The sequence below is a fragment of the Balearica regulorum genome, chromosome 1 (assembly GCF_011004875.1).
Source record: "Balearica regulorum gibbericeps isolate bBalReg1 chromosome 1, bBalReg1.pri, whole genome shotgun sequence".
In the NCBI taxonomy this organism is placed as follows: Eukaryota; Metazoa; Chordata; class Aves; order Gruiformes; family Gruidae; genus Balearica; species Balearica regulorum.
Window position 1 is genome coordinate 194,216,876 of NC_046184.1, and position 15,373 is coordinate 194,232,248.

General features: G+C 45.8%; 1 protein-coding gene across 3 annotated transcripts; it reads left to right on the forward strand.

Moving 5' to 3' along the window:
* The first annotated feature begins 361 nt into the window (after positions 1-361).
* Positions 362-14,682, forward strand: N4BP2L1 (NEDD4 binding protein 2 like 1). Of its 3 annotated transcripts, none has more exons than XM_075742056.1 (5): positions 362-557; positions 9,699-9,823; positions 10,283-10,371; positions 11,574-11,650; positions 12,503-12,695. In XM_075742056.1, exons 1-5 carry the CDS (start codon positions 436-438, stop codon positions 12,666-12,668), a joined length of 579 nt encoding a protein of 192 aa, XP_075598171.1. In that variant the 5' UTR covers positions 362-435; the 3' UTR covers positions 12,669-12,695. The 3 variants fall into 3 exon arrangements, with proteins under 3 accessions (XP_075598171.1, XP_075598172.1, XP_075598170.1); XM_075742057.1 differs by having other exon boundaries at positions 12,506-12,695; XM_075742055.1 differs by lacking the exon at positions 12,503-12,695 and adding an exon at positions 13,624-14,682 and having other exon boundaries at positions 367-557.
* Positions 14,683-15,373: the final 691 nt, after the last annotated feature.

Below are 15,373 nucleotides of genomic sequence, written 5' to 3' on the forward strand. Positions count from 1 at the left end.
TTGGACATTAACGTCGATTTTAAGTAATTAAAGATGGTATCTTGGGCTAATGTTCCGGGTAGAAACTTGGTGCCATAACTGAGCGGCTTTGCTGTACGAGCCGCAGATGTCCTTCCTTTCCTGTATATTTCTCTTTAAGGCAGCTTTCATTTTCACAGGGCAGGGGTGTGGGAAACTTCGGCCCCCAACCCCACGCTCCTCTGAGGGACGCGCGTTTTCGCTGCGAGCCGCAGCGGGGGTGGGGGACGAACCCCCGGGACGGGGCCGGGCTGAGGAGCGGCTGCCCCGGGTCCCCACCTCCCACCCCGCCGCTGCGGGCCGGGCCCGGCTGCTCCCTCCCTCCCTCCCTCCGTCCCTTCCTCCCTCCGTCCCTGCCTGCCGGGGCGGCCCCGGCCGGCACCGCGCCCGGCCCGGCCCCTGGGCCCCCGGGGGGGGATGGATGAGCGGCTGCTCCGCGCCCTGGGGGGGCTCAGCCTGCAGCCCCCGCGGGGCCGCTTCGAGGGGAGGCTGGTGCTGCTGCGGGGGCTGCCGGGCGCCGGGAAGAGCACCCTGGCCAGGTAAGGCGGCGGCTCCGGAGCCCTTTGCCTTTCGTGGGCGACGGCGGGTCTCTCGTCCTTTGGCTCCGGCCGCTCCCCGCTGCTGCGGCTCGGCTCCCCCGTCCCGCCGAGGGCTTGGTGCGGCGGGAGCAGGAGCGGTGCAGCGGGCCTCGCCCGGCGCGGTGCGGGGAGTGAAGCCGGGCAGGTGCCTCAGGGAGCCCCCGGCCCGCCGGGCTCCCGCTTCGGGGCGGGGAACGGGAAACGTTTGCCGCGAATCGGTAGGAGAAGGCTGAGACACCAATTCGGAGCTGGTTTTCTGGCGCAGGAGGGAAGTGGGAGCCTCGCAGGACCCTGAATAAGCACAGTCGTTTGGAAACCTCCGCTGTCTTCAGAAAGAGCTCAAAGCTTTATTGCTCCAGCTACCTGTAACTGGCTCTACTGCCTGTAGGACTGTATGTTGTTGTTCTGAGTAAGCAGTACCAAAAGGGATGTTTCTAACAAGATGGACTGGTCACCCAAGCCACGGTAGTTGTTGTTTCTTCTCTAAAAAGCACCAGACTGCTGCGCTTTTATTGTGGTTAATCACAAACACGGTAAAGCACTTCCTCTCTCTGACTGCGAACATTTACAACAGCTCTGACTTCTGTTTTCATGATGTCCTACACTCCTGGTCAGAGCCATAGGGGTGTGTAAAGTGGGCAGAGGAGACGTTCCGCTCTTCAGCAGCCCCAAACCTGACTAAAAACAGGTGGGAAAACCCCAGAGGGGAGTGCTGGAAGACGGCACTGCAGTTGGCGTGACGCAGCATAGCCGTAGGCTGGTATCACAAAATCTCACGGTCTGGTAGCCCACAGCTCTCTGCGCCATCCACTCTCCATGAAAAGAGGAAAGTTCGTTGTCTTCTCACTCAGGTCCCCATGCTCGGGTGGGGAACCCAGGCCGGGATCACGGGTTGCCCAAGGAAGGGCAGCACGAAGCCGTGTAATACGCTGGGTTAACACACTGTTTCCTCTTTTCAGTACAGTCCTTCCTGTCACACGGGACTTCTGCCTCACGGGAGTTCTGCAAGACCAAGTTCTTTAATGAACGGCCAAATGCTGTGTTTTTACTGACACCCAAAATGCATGTCTCTCCCTTAAAGAGGTTGTGCAAGTGCAGACCCCTTCTTCTTCAGAGGGGTTTTGGTCTTCTCATAGTAAAGTAAGAACGTAACGATTTGGGGCCACTTTCTTAGGCAGTGCAAATAACTGACGCCTATTTTTTTAGGTCAAAACACAAGATTAATTATTAATGACAGATTTACAAAACCAGTTGTAAGTATTGTTTTAGTCCCCTGTGAGATGGACATTTGAGGAACTCATTCTGTTTCTAGTCCTTGTTAGTTGTAACATTGCATTTGGCCCTTCAGCAGTACACAGATCAAAGGGCAGCTGTTAAAACTGCATTTAGTACCTCTCCATTAACTCTATCTAGATTATGAAAGAACTGTGCCAAGAAAATTCTGAGATTTGCTATTCCCACCTTGTGTACCTTTTGGTGCTAGTAAACGCAATGTGCTAAGCAAAGTGATGTTTGCAGAAAATTAATGCAGCAAAGCTCGGTGCCAGATCCTACTGGAGGAGGAAAGTAATACTTATTTGCAAAATCCTCGGTAAGCTCATTTTACCCATTTGAATTCATTCTCTCAGATTTTATTCACTCACATTATCACAGCCAAATACTTGCAGGCACCAAGATGCATGTACACACATTTTGGTCTGCCCAAAATCAGAGAGGACAAGGACCTTCAGCTGTCCCATCCTCACTTTCTCTCCTGGGTTCCTCTCGGTGGGTTTTGGTCAGGTCCGCTATGCCAACTCCCAGCCTGCAGTTTCTATGCTGCCATCTTTTTGCCTGTGAATTTTGCTTACTTGGTGTTCTGTGAATCTTAAGCGGGGGGGTGGGGTTGTCCCATTATTTTCCTTTTCCTATTTTGGGTGTCTTTTCAGCTGCAGCCTCCCTCTCTGTTGGAACAAGGGGAAGAAAGAAGGTGCGTATGGGCTGGCGTGACCCTCTGGCCACCCTCCCGCTCTCGGAGCGTGGGTCTTCCAGCAGCAAGTCATCCGTGCTGGGCCTTAGCTGAGTGCTGGCCTTTGGGGGGGGTGTGAACAGCACCTTTCCCAGTTTTATTGCTGTTAACAATGTCCTCGGTTGTCAGTGTGTGCTGTTGTTTTAGCCTTCGCTCTGTTGTTTGTTCTGGTGCTTTCACACACACCTCCATTCATCCATTCTTCATCAGCCAATATTTCTGTTACAACTTCTACGTCTTTACAATGCTCAGAAGTGTCACAAACTGTGAATGTTATCACTGGTGACGTGACAACTTGCTGATAACCAGCAAAAGAGCCCCTTTTCAGTTCATCGCAGGATCCTAGGAACAACCTCAGATCCATGACTCACTTCCCTGACCTTTCCATGTCACGCAGCACAGCTTTGTAAGATTTAGTTATAGCATTTTTGTTAAAATGATTTCACCATCACTGTTCCTCCCTCAGCTCAGAGCAGCACGGCATTGGTATGGATCGGTTCAGGTCTTTGGTTTCTGGTAAAGACAGTGAAGGATCCACCTGTGATGTAATGAATAGTCAAGGCAGAACGAGGAGTTGGTCTGCTCACCACCAAGCTCCAAACCTTTCCAATTCCGTCACTGGTAGAATATGCTTCCCTGAACCACATATTTTAGGTGACCCTAACCATCTCCCTCTAACCGTTCACCCTATGTCACCACCAGCAGAAGTGCGTAGGAGAAGAAGGGTAGCTGGCAGTTGCATCTCAGATAGCCTCCACCGGGCCTGTGTAATGCTCTCCTCCTGAATGCATCCCCCCTGACTTCACAGTACAGATTTCACAATCAGACCTGGACAACTGCTAAGAAAACAGTTATCTGAGGTGCAGTAGCAGATACAGCTTCCAAAAATGTCTCCAAAGATCAACTGAGCCGCATACAAGCTCATACCTGTTTCCCCAACAGACTCTTTATTGCACAGTAGCTGTATTTCCAGCTCTTCTACGATATCTTGCAATGACGCACAGCTCACGTAACACGTAACCCCTCTATCCAGCAGTTTTGCTGAAGCGTAAGGCTGGGCGTGATCAAACATGCCACTTTTCAGCCGCTGCTGTTGATTTATCGCTTGAAATGCGTTCACTCTTGTGCGCCCTTATGAAGCACAGTGGGAGCGATCTTCCAGACCAGGAAGGAAAAAATGCATTGGCACTGCTTGGCATAACCCATACCTTCTCCAGTTCTCTGCTGCTTTTTCCCAGTTTCTCCCAGCACCCTCAGCCCTGGGCCAGCCCCGCTGCCGTGACCAGCACCCCGACCCCGCCGCAGAATTGCGGCTCTGACAGGGTTCACGGCCGTCGGCTCTGCAGCCCTTGCTACCAGGCAGCAACACAACGTCAACATTTCCCTTTGTATAAAACCACTTCAGGTGATTCTGCTGCGTGTCTCTATCAAATATGTTGCTTTACAAAATACAGCCGCTGCTGTAACCCCCCGCGGGTGAGACACAACGCCATGCGTGTGCTCTGCCAGCAGCGTGGCCATCGGCTGGCCGGCTCCCTCCAGGGCAAAGTCCTCAGGGCACCAGAAGTTGTTAAAACACAGCCCGGCAACGGATAGTGCCGCGCGTGTGCTCCACATCTCCTGGTTCTGATTTTCTGCTGAAACTAAAGACTTTTAAATGCCACGGGAACACTTTGTGTTAGGAGGAGTGACCTGAGAAGCGGTTGGATGTGATGCCAGTACATACACACACATTCTGATCTCCGTTACATTGGAAGTAGCTTGGGAATTTACTGTCTCTGAGATCTGCAGGACTTACCATTCTGCTGCCTTCTGAGCACTGAAAATGTTCCTTCCAATCTGCTTACTGGGCTCAAATCAGAAATTAATTTATTTTCAAATTTTGTAATGGAAAACCATGACAGCCTATGAAATAGTTACGGATTTTTTTTTTTATCTCCAACCATATTACTCGTGATCACAGCGACTTCTCTCAAGTACTCTAATGCATCCAGCTAGTTGAAACCCTGAATAATTATTGTCTATATACACAGTTAAAATCTGAAGTGATTGTTTGAAAGCACTGAAGATGCTAGTTAGGAAAAAAGGGACTTAGAAATGGTATAAATCATGGGAACAGATCTTCAGATGAATAGCGCAAGAGATTCTAAAACCGCCTGTCTGCCCACTGAGGCAGTTGTTACAAGGCTACTGTGGTCACACAGAAACCCAGCTGTATTTTCAACAGAAAGAATCTCCTTTTTTAATCACAGCAGCCGTCATAAATCTGCCCCGGGTGAGCCAGCAGGTGAGTGTGCACCACCACTAGCCAAGACGCCGTGTCGTTCAGCAGCATCTTTGCTACCCGGGCTGCCGGTGGGGTTGGTGTGGGCAGATGGTCAAGCTTGTGCCTCTGCACAGCTTCATGTTTCCAGGGGCTTTAGCAGCTCCCAGGCCCTGCTGGTAGCTCCATGAAGTTTGCTGCTCTTGGGTCAGAGCTGAAGAGCAGAAGCATCTGAAAGCTTTTTTTTTTGGTTGTTGGGTTTGGGGTTTTTTTTCCTAACTGTGTCAGCCAATCTAATAAGATAGGGTACCTGGCGTGGAAATCTGCTTTGCTTTGCGGAAGGGGGAAAAAGGGTTTGTGGAGATTTATTGTAAGCAGAGGAAACATCCCCTTTTCTCTTCTTATTTTCTTATCCTTTGTATTTTCTGAAACAGCAGCAAACTTTTTTTTAGCGAGATGTAGAGCTTTTGGTATCTACTGTATTGTATTTTGTATCTACTGGAAGATAGAGAGCTGTACCACGGTGCAATTAAATGTCCCAAGTAGGCAAATCAATACGGAGCCTTTGACAGATACTGCTTATCACAATGCAGCGCTTCAGGTTCAGTGGCTTTCTTAAAAAACAGCTCATAGGTACCCTTTGGTCTTGCAAAGAGATTTCATTTTTCTTTTCCTCCCTCGTATGCTTTACACTTACTGATCTAATGCCAATGGGTAATTTTCTCTTTACAGTGCTGCCTAAAATTTATTAATTAATAACACTGGTTACAGGTCCTCCCGTTTTACATAGCTGGTGTATATTTTGATAAAATATAGGCATTTTTATTGCAGACAGTGATTAGGACCCTGATGCGATTATGTAAAACCTTTCTTCTAAACCAACTTGTGGTCCTGTGTAGATCACAGAAGGCTTATTTCTCAAGCAACATACTGAAGAGATTTGGGTGCCCTTTGAAATTGTAAGGGACAGAAGAAACAGGATTTTTATCAGCTTCGTGGGCGATGATAGGGAATTACAGAAAATGGTTGTAAACTTTAGTGTCAATTCGGTTGGTTTAGACAGTTAAATGTTAAAAGCAGCAAAATAAGCAGGAGGTAAAACTTCTTTTTCCCACTTAATGTTTTCTTATGTTGCTGTTAGTAGGAGTTTGTTTGGGATGAATATAGCAAATGTGACAGTAATTCATAGTTCTTAGCACATTTTGTGCCATGTTTTTGCTCCTTTGAAGCACAAGTTTTATCTACTTTAATTACCAGTGATATAAGGACAGTAGACTGATAATCACATACTATTTAGGTTCCTTAAGGGTTAATATCAAAGCTCTCATGCAAGTGTGCATATGTGTGTTAACAATTTAGTAAGGTATATCCTAAGAAAATAATTTTTTTAAATTTGCACTGGTTGAGAACATTTTTAAAAGAAACACTGAGCAAGGGAAAAAAAAATTGAGATCTTTCTTTTACTAATGATGTAGTCAATTTTATGTGCCTATTAGTAGCTAAAGGGATGACATACATATTTTAGCACAGTCAATTTTTTGGAGAAGAGATTGCGATGCAGATGGGTAGAGCAGTGGGAAAGGTGAGGTGCTGATCTATAGTGAGAGCTGAATGTATCCGTTTATCAGCACAAGAGTGACCAGATGATAAGCATTAGGTGCTCCCATGCTTTTCATGATAAGAATTCTTTGCCTGGGACTAAAATTAAAGCAAAAATAAATTGACTGTTTGCTAACAGTTTGCAACATGACTTTTGTTAGATCTGTTTGCCCAGCAGTAATAATGTGCCTGACACATGTCTTTGGAGCTAGTAGATAACGACTTGTACGTGCTAAATGATCCATAACAGTGGCTACAGCCCAGTCCTGGTCAGTCCATCAGCAGTGAGTTTCTGCTCTCTAGGGCAGTTCTACCATAAAATAATATTAATTAATCAGCAGATGGTAGAAGTTGATGCACACAAGTCTATGGGGCAGGATGGGATCCACCCGAGGGGACAGAGGGAGGTGGCAGAAGTGCTCACCAAGCCACTTGGCATCATTTATCAGCAGTCCTGGCTAACCAGGGAGGTCCCAGTTGACTGGAGGTTAGCAAGTGTGGTGCCCATCTACAAGAAGGGCGGAAAGGAGGATCTGGGGAACTACAGGCCTGTCGGTCTGACCTCGGTGCTGGGGGGAAGTGATGGAGCAGATCACCTTGAGTGCCATTATGGGGCACATACAGGACAACCAGGTGCTCAGGCCCAGTCAGCATGGCTTTATGAAAGGCAGGTCCTGCTTGACTAACCTGATCTCCTATGACAAGGTGACCCACATAGTAGATAAGGCAAAGGCTGTGGAAGTCTCTCTTGTCTCTAAATTGGACACACATGGACTTGACAGATGGACCAGTCGGTGGATAAGGAATTGGCTGGACGGTCACACTCAAAGACTTGTGGTCAATTGCTTGATGTCTAAATGGAGATCAGTGACGAGTGGTGTTCCTCAGGGATCAGTATTGGGACCAGCACTGTTCAACATCTTTGTCAGCGACATGGACGGTGGGATCGAGTGCATCCTCAGCAAGTTTGCCGACGACACCAAGCTGTGTGGTGCAGTTGACATGCTGGAGGGAAGGGATGCCATCCAGAGGGACCTTGACAGGCTGGAGAGGTGGGCCTGTGCGAACTGCATGAAGTTCAACAAGACCAAGTGCACATGGGTTCTGGCAATCCCAAGTACAACTATAGGCTGGGCAGAGGGAAGTGTACTCAGCACTGGTGGGGCTGCACCTTGACTATTGCGTTCAGTTTTGGGCCCCTCACTATAAGAAAGACAGTGAGGTGCTGGAGCATGTCCAGAGAAGGGCAATGAAGCTGGTGAAGGGTCTGGAGCACAAGTCTTATGAGAAGTGGCTGAGAGAACTGGGTTTGTTTAGCCTGGAGAAAAGGAGGCTGAGGGGAGACCTTATCATGCTCTGCAACTACTTGAAAGGCAGTTGTGGCCAGGTGGGTGTTGGTCTCTTCTCCCAAGTAACAAGTGATAGGACAAGAGGAAATGGCCTTAGGTTGCACCGGGGAGGTTTAGATTGGATATTAGGAAAAGTTTCTTCACCAAAAGGCTTGTCAAGCACTGGAACAGGCTGCCCAGGGAAGTTGCTGAGTCACCATCCCTGCAGGTATTTAAAAGACATGTAGATGTGGTGCTTAGGGACATGGCTTAGTGGTTGACTTGGCAGTGCTAGGTTAAACATTTGGACTTGATGATCTTAAAGGTCTTTTCCAACCAAAATGATTCTGTGATTCTATGATTCTAAGTTACAGTGGAGGCGGAACAAAGTCAGAAGCTGACCTTTATTCAGCTAAATGCAATGTGCAATCCTAGTGAAGAATTACTGCTAGCAGGTAGATTAGGGTAAAATTGATAAATAGATGGTTGCAGCAGAACTAGAGATGACAAAATTAAGCCTTTTCTCTCTGTGTGTCTGTTTTTTTGCTGATAACCTAGAGGCACCTTTTCCCTTGCTGTTGCTCAATTAGATAAGACATCATTGATAAATAGTTGGTTTGCATTTTGTGGGGATGGAAGAGAAGCTTTTTATCAATCAGAGGCGGTTGAAATTACTCCCAGGGACTGGCGACCATGTGTGGTGTGAGATAGCAGAGCAGCAGCATTCATATCTGAGAGCCACAAGGTTTCCCAATTGGCCTTACTTTCTTTTCCAGAGACATTTTGGGCCTTAGGGAGACAGAGAGTAGTGAGACGATGCCGTGGGCTTTCCCTGACTTTTTGCAGAGCCTCCTGCCTCCCTCAATACTCCCTTGATTGATTGAAAAAAAAATAGACAATTCTGTCTATGGACACAAATAAGTCTGGCTAAAAGCACACAAATGGGAAGCCAATTTTGCATGAAGATTTTTTTTTATGCTCTCTAAGGACTGGCAGAGGAATGCTTCATATTTAAGCCACCACATGAGGAGCATTTTCACTTCCTAGAGCCAGTCCCTGCCTGCGAGGCAGATGGTCACGCGTCTGCCCTCCATGGGCATCCCGTGTCTGAACGAGCGTCGCGTGGGAGACACATCCGAGTGAAGAGAAGGGGGATTGCCACTGGCCACAGGGGACCAGATTTATGGATCTGTTGTGTTTGGGACTGCTAATCTAGGCAATTCAGATTTGTTTATAAAACATGATTAAAAGCTGAAAAGAAATAAAACTGACTCAGTTTTACAAGAGGAGGGTTAAGTAAAACAGGGACAAGTGAAAAGCAGAAACGTACATAAAAGTGTGACAAATAATAGGAAATACTGACTAATCACTCAAGTATTTGCTTGCAAATTAAAAAAGTGCTATGATGTGCTTTGTAGAAAAAAAAAAAGGCAAGACAAACTGAGAGTAATACAGACCATCTTTATTAAACGACAAATCATTCCTCCTGGTTATCTTCAAAAATCTTGCTGTAGCAAAACTCCCATGATCAAATTGTCTTTTGAGACTAACTTCCCTGGGATTGGGTTGAGGTTTTTTTTGTATTTAGTCATGTCTTCTCAGATAACTCTGAAAGAAAACTGAATATATTCATATGATTAAAAACTCATGTTGGCAGTCCATTGTAGATTTCTCTGCTGAATTAAAGAAATCAAGGCCATGCCTTTAAGTTCCATTCCTTTCCTCCTGCGTGTCCATCTACCGATTACATTGCTTTCAGATCTTTTAAGCTGGGATTTTTCAAAATGAAGCACTGTGCATATTTGCAGAGCATTCGTATGGCTCTTCATTTAATGTTCTCTATTAAAGGCATGCATTAGCATATACTAATCCTTCTTTCTTTTTTTTTTTTTTTTTTTTTCCAGACAACTGAAACGTGACTATCCCGGTGCTGTAGTTCTTAGTACTGACGACTTCTTTATCGAAAATGGGGTATACATGTTTGAGCCTGACTTCTTGGAGGATGCACACAAATGGAACCAAAAGCGAGGTGACTGAAATCGATCCAGGGGTTTTGCAGAATAGTTTTGCTTTTCAGTCTATCTATCTTTCAACTTAGCCCCCAAGATAAAAATATCTCAAAGTGTTGCCATATACTGACGTTCACGGGGTACTGGTTAAAAAAATATTTTTGCCACTTCTGACTTTATTTCTTCTGACTTAGAGAAATTTATAAATAAAAAGTGTCGGTGATTGCTAGATGTTATTTTAGAAAGTACAGCAGTGACTGTTAGCACTGCTGAAGTTTGGTGACAGCAGATGGCATGCAAATCCCAGCCCAGCTGTGTGCTCTCCTCTGCCCGCGTTTGGGTGGTGGCTACAAATCCGAGTCTGGTGAGGAACTGAGCGTGCCAGCAGTGGGCAAAGAAAGGACGCTTTGGGGCTAGTAAGACTTGGCTCAGTCTGTTATTTAATACATTTTGTCATTACTTAATGTGTTACATTACAGCACGCAAGGCAATGAAGAATGGGAAAAGCCCGGTTATAATTGATAACACCAACATCCATGCTTGGGAAATGAAGCCGTATGTGATGATGGTAGGAAAGCTCTGACATTGCTTTTATACACTCAGCTATGACATTTAAGAGGTGATCTGACTGAAACGGTTCTTATCATGGCTAAAAAGAATTACTTCCATTTTCCCTTAGTTCTCTAATTATAGTTAAAGATTGATATTGTGACGAAGTAGGGGAAGAGGTGCCAGTGTAGTTGTTTTAATTAGTCAGCTATATAACTCAGTGAAGGCAAAATGACTTGAAAAGATTAAGTCTTTGAACTTGCCCTGTTACTTCTTGGTGATCAGGATGTCGTCTCCTTCCTCAGTAGTGAATTGAACAGTTCCCAAACTATTTGTTGACAAATATATCAATATATGATTTATAACTTTAGTTTATGACATGAAAAATACACCATTAATAATCTTTGAAGACGCACTGATATCTCGTCAGGAGTTCTGGCAGAAATGGCAATATTTTTAGTACAGTTTCCTAATATCGCCTGTCTGCTAACATTATGCTCATGCTTCTGTTCTTGGGTTATGATCTTGTCAGTTAAGAAATTTGAATCTAAATATTGCTTGTACAGGAGCAAAAAAAGAGGCAAGAATGAGTAGTGGTGCTGGAAAGCCCAGACATGCCACTCCATAGCAGTTGTGGGGGACTAGGAAGCAAGTGAGAGAGCACAGCCAGAGTTGGACAAGATGTAAAAAAACATCAACAGATTTCCCTGCCTCCTTTCCCTCAGATCAAAAAGCAAAAGCAATCAATAACTGTATTAAATATATATATACACACACACACATATGCACACATACACAAATACGTTGCTTTACCTTAAAAGAATTGAAGCCTGTAGACTCAATGCCTGGAAATGGCATGACTGTTAGGTGTTGACCTCACACTCCCAGAAGCTCCAGCTTGGTGTGGCCAACCCATGGCTCTTGAACCATCTGTGATTTCCAGATGTTCAAGTGCCAGGATGCCATTGCCATGAGGCACAGGGACTGGGGGCAATGCTGAGGGCAAGTTTTGCTGGGAGACCCAAATCCTTTGGGGTAGAAGGAAATGAACTACCTGGGGCTCAGACCAGCACCTTGATGACAGTCATGGTTATCTTCCTCTTTCTGGCTCCTCATACATGTGATACATCTCTTAGGCATATAAAATCTCCGGCGGTCTGGCAGATTGGCTATTCCTGAGCTTGGCAGCCATACATCTAAAACTTCTGTGTCCTTCTTCAGGCACGTGAAAATAGGTACGAAGTTATATTCCAAGAACCAGATACACCCTGGAAGTTCAATGTTCAAGAACTGGCAAGGTACATCTTTTTCTTTTGATACAGCAGACAGGTTCTCATTTTATTGATGTACTCTGAATAAGGTCAGCACTCTTCCTCTTCATATACCCTAAAAAGTAACTAAGTAAATGAAAACAGAAGGAGTGTCATGGAAATTTTCTGTTACTCAGTACCTGGTCTGCAGTGAATTCAGCCCTGAAAGAGCCCGACCACACTGAAGCGAGCCAGGCAGTAGAAGCAGCAACCCCCCTGGAATGTGTATTTATACTGCAAGCTTCTTGGAGCAGGAACCCTGATTTTCATTCTGTATTTTGAGCAGCACTCCCTGTTTGGGCACAAATCACGTCTAAGTACTATATTCAGACATCTATTCTTAAAAACCCTAACAAATCTTGTCTTCCAATGGTGGGATGCTACATTAAGTGTGGTCAAGAAATGGGGTTCTAGAGGATCTTTCTGAAGATCATAACATGCACCTGCAAAAGGGAACACAATGAATGTACTAACTCTGCATAATGTGGTTGGATATAGAGGCAGCCAAATACCACTCTAAGTATGTTAGTTTGGCTAGTGGATGCAGGGTTAATGGTTATATCACTAAAAACCTTCATGCAGGCTGTTTCTGGCCTTTAACCAACCAGCTGTAAACTGGTACAGTGGCAAGTGCACTCCCATCTACTAGATCTAGAAGCTAACATGCGCTAACTTCTTTGTTACTGCAAGAAAACAGCATGGGTACTTCATTCCGACTGATCTGTTGGGTTTGTACCAGCTAGGAATTCTAGTCAAAAATGAGCACTGCTCCTTGTGCCCGCCTCGTAAGTGGGATGCTGCAGGTGGCAACCTGCTACATTACTCTCACCTTAATTCCAGCAGAGGAAAAACATGTTGGGTCCAATCTTATTCAACATATTTATCAATGACTTGGATGAAGGGACAGAGTGTAACCTCAGCAAGTTTGCTGATGATACAAAACTGTGAGGAGTGGCCGATACACCGGAAGGCTGCGCTGCCGTTCAGTGAGACCTGGACAGGCTAGAGAGTTGGGCCAAGAGGAACCGAATAAAATTCATCAAGGGCAAGTGTAGGACCCCCCCACCTAGGGAGGAATAAGCCCAAGCATCAGTACAGGTTAGGGGTTGACCTGCTGGGAAGCAGCACTGCAGAGAAGGAACTGGGAGTCGTGGTGGACAGCAAGCTCTCCATGAGCCAGCAGTGTGCCCTTGTGGCCAAGAAGGCCAATGGTATCCTGGGGTGCATTAAGAAGAGCGTGGCCAGCAGGTCAAGGGAGGTTATCCTCCTCCTCTACTCTGCCCTGGTGAGGCCACATCTGGAGTTCTGTGTCCAGTTCTGGGCTCCTCAGTTCAAGACAGACAGGGAACTACTGGAAAGAGTCCAGCAGAGGGCTACGAGGATGATGAGGGGACTGGAGCATCTCTCGTATGAGCAAAGGCTGAGAGAGCTGGGTCTGTTTAGCCTGGAGAAGAGAAGACTGAGAGGGGATCTTATTAGTGCTTATAAATATCTAAAGGGTGGGTGTCAAGAGGAAGGGGCCAGAGTCTTTTCAGTGGTGCCCAGTGACAGGACAAGGGGCAACAGGCACAAACTGGAACACAGGGAGTTCCATCTCAACATGAGGAAAAACTTTTTCACTGTGAGAGTGACAGAGCACTGGAACAGGCTGCCCAGAGAGATTGTGGGGGTCTCCTTCTCTGGAGATACTCAAACCCCACCTGGACGCCATCCTGTGCAACCTGCTCTGGGTGATCCTGCTTTAGTGGGGGGTTGGACTAGATGATCTCTAGAGGTCCCTTCCAACCCCTACCAATCTATGAATCTGTGAATCTCCAGAGGTCCCTTCCAAACTCTACTGTTCTGTGATTCTGTAACATGAACCATTATCCTGAGCATATCAGAAACCTTAGCAAGCTTAAGATAACTTCTAATACATAGGCACTAAATATTTGTATTTTCTGTTAATGTTAACTCTACAGAAGAAATACTCATCGTGTCCCTCGAGAAAAGATACAACGGATGAAGGAGCAATATGAGCACAATGTTACCTTCCACAGCGTTCTTCACTCTGAAAAGCCAAGCAGAGATGAGAGAAGCTTCAGTAGACCAAATGCAGTTTACAGCACGGGTGCCTATTCCAACCTCCCTCCAGCCTTCTCAAGCAGACGACCTCACATAGCGCACAGAAACAACATGCCATTTAACTGAAGAGGTGGATTCTTCAGTGTATTTTAATTATCAGGGTATAGAAGTCTCTAGTTTTACATTTTCTTTCTAAACAGTTTTTTATTCTTCTATTTTTCTACTACATTTCTAAATTACTTTTATTTCTTACAAGTTTTTAAATGTCCCTGGATTATGATCTCACAGCTCTACGTGACCACTATCCTCAGTAGAAACCGTACTCCCTCACCCCTCTTCCTCCACAAAAAACCATCCAAGCTTACAGTGAAATTTACTGTCTGTGCCACACGCTTTTTGGGAGTTTTCCTCCTGTGTCATGCTCTGTCACTAACAGATAACGATAAATATTCCTAAATTCATTCTTTCTTACAGGGCACATGGCCAACTCCTTCTTCATGCAGTTGTCATTTCTTGCCATTTTCATACTATCTGGCTCTATAACCTTTTGTATCTTCCCACTCCACCTTGTCTAGAGCATTACTGCGAGCTTTAAGAGAGGCAAAGTGAACAGTGGAAAAAGTAACTAACTATTGGATTGTAGCAAGGTTTGATGCTGTTCCCTGTCTGCACCTCTGCTGTCTGGATTCATGCTGGTCTTACCTCAGCTCTATCACAGCCAAACAGCTTCTCCAGCCTAGAGGTTTCGAACACAGGAAACTGAGCCCTTTATCTTGCCAAGACATAGGAATTCAACTGATCCTGAGATGAGTCCCTATTCGGAGGCTCCTAAAAGGAAACATTAGTTAGGCTAGTGCTTGTTAACTTCTAAGTAGGAACAAAAAAATGTTTTGTAAGGGGAGAAAATTCCTTCCAGCACCAAGTGTTGAGAAGCCACTGTCTGATGGATGAGTAAGGCAGGCATCCTGCAGTAGTTTTATCCATATTGTTAAAATTCTGCTGATTATGCCCTTATCAAGAAGCCTCATCAAACATTTTTAAAACTCAGCATTTGTGATGACAATTTTTTTTTAAGTAGGTGCGGATTATTTGGCAGTGCTTATAGAACGGGGCAGTAGCGAGTTATTTTGCATAGGAAACAAAGGCAGCTCACATTGGACATTAAAAAATATGGGTACAGCAGCTATCAGCAAGCTTGTGTCAGCCTAGTAGAGTTCTCCAGTCCTGCTACAATGTCCAGCTTGGTCACAGGAGCCACCCCCTGTTCAGCACTTGAGCCGAGTAAATGGCACAGGACCCCTGAAATGTTGCTGAGGGGGAAGCTGGCGGTCTCAGTCCCGAAACATCCTCCCTCCTTTGACCCATGCCTGGTGGGGAGCAGCAGGGCGAGGGCCAGCCTGACAACAAAGAAACTAAACCATGGAGTTGGCAGCCGGTCTAGCAGGAGGGTTTCTTTCTCCAGTGGAGAAACTCCAACTCTGAGAAGCTTCACCTGTTGAAATTAATGAGAATAAAGTAATGAATTCAAGTACTAATGTCCAGCAGAAAGATCTCGTGATGAAATCAAAGAAAGATCTGATTATCTTTCATGATGCTGTGGCCTCAAGTGCTTCTTTAAGGAGTAGCTCAGAAACACTGACCAAGGAT

Excerpts from the sequence above, each read along its gene's own strand:
- N4BP2L1 (XM_075742055.1), top strand. The coding sequence starts at position 436 with ATGGATGAGCGGCTGCTCCGCGCCCTGGGGGGGCTCAGCCTGCAGCCC. Across the intron at positions 9,824-10,282 it reads CAAATGGAACCAAAAGCGAG|CACGCAAGGCAATGAAGAAT; the intron begins GTGACTGAAATC and ends GTTACATTACAG. Across the intron at positions 10,372-11,573 it reads TGAAGCCGTATGTGATGATG|GCACGTGAAAATAGGTACGA; the intron begins GTAGGAAAGCTC and ends GTCCTTCTTCAG.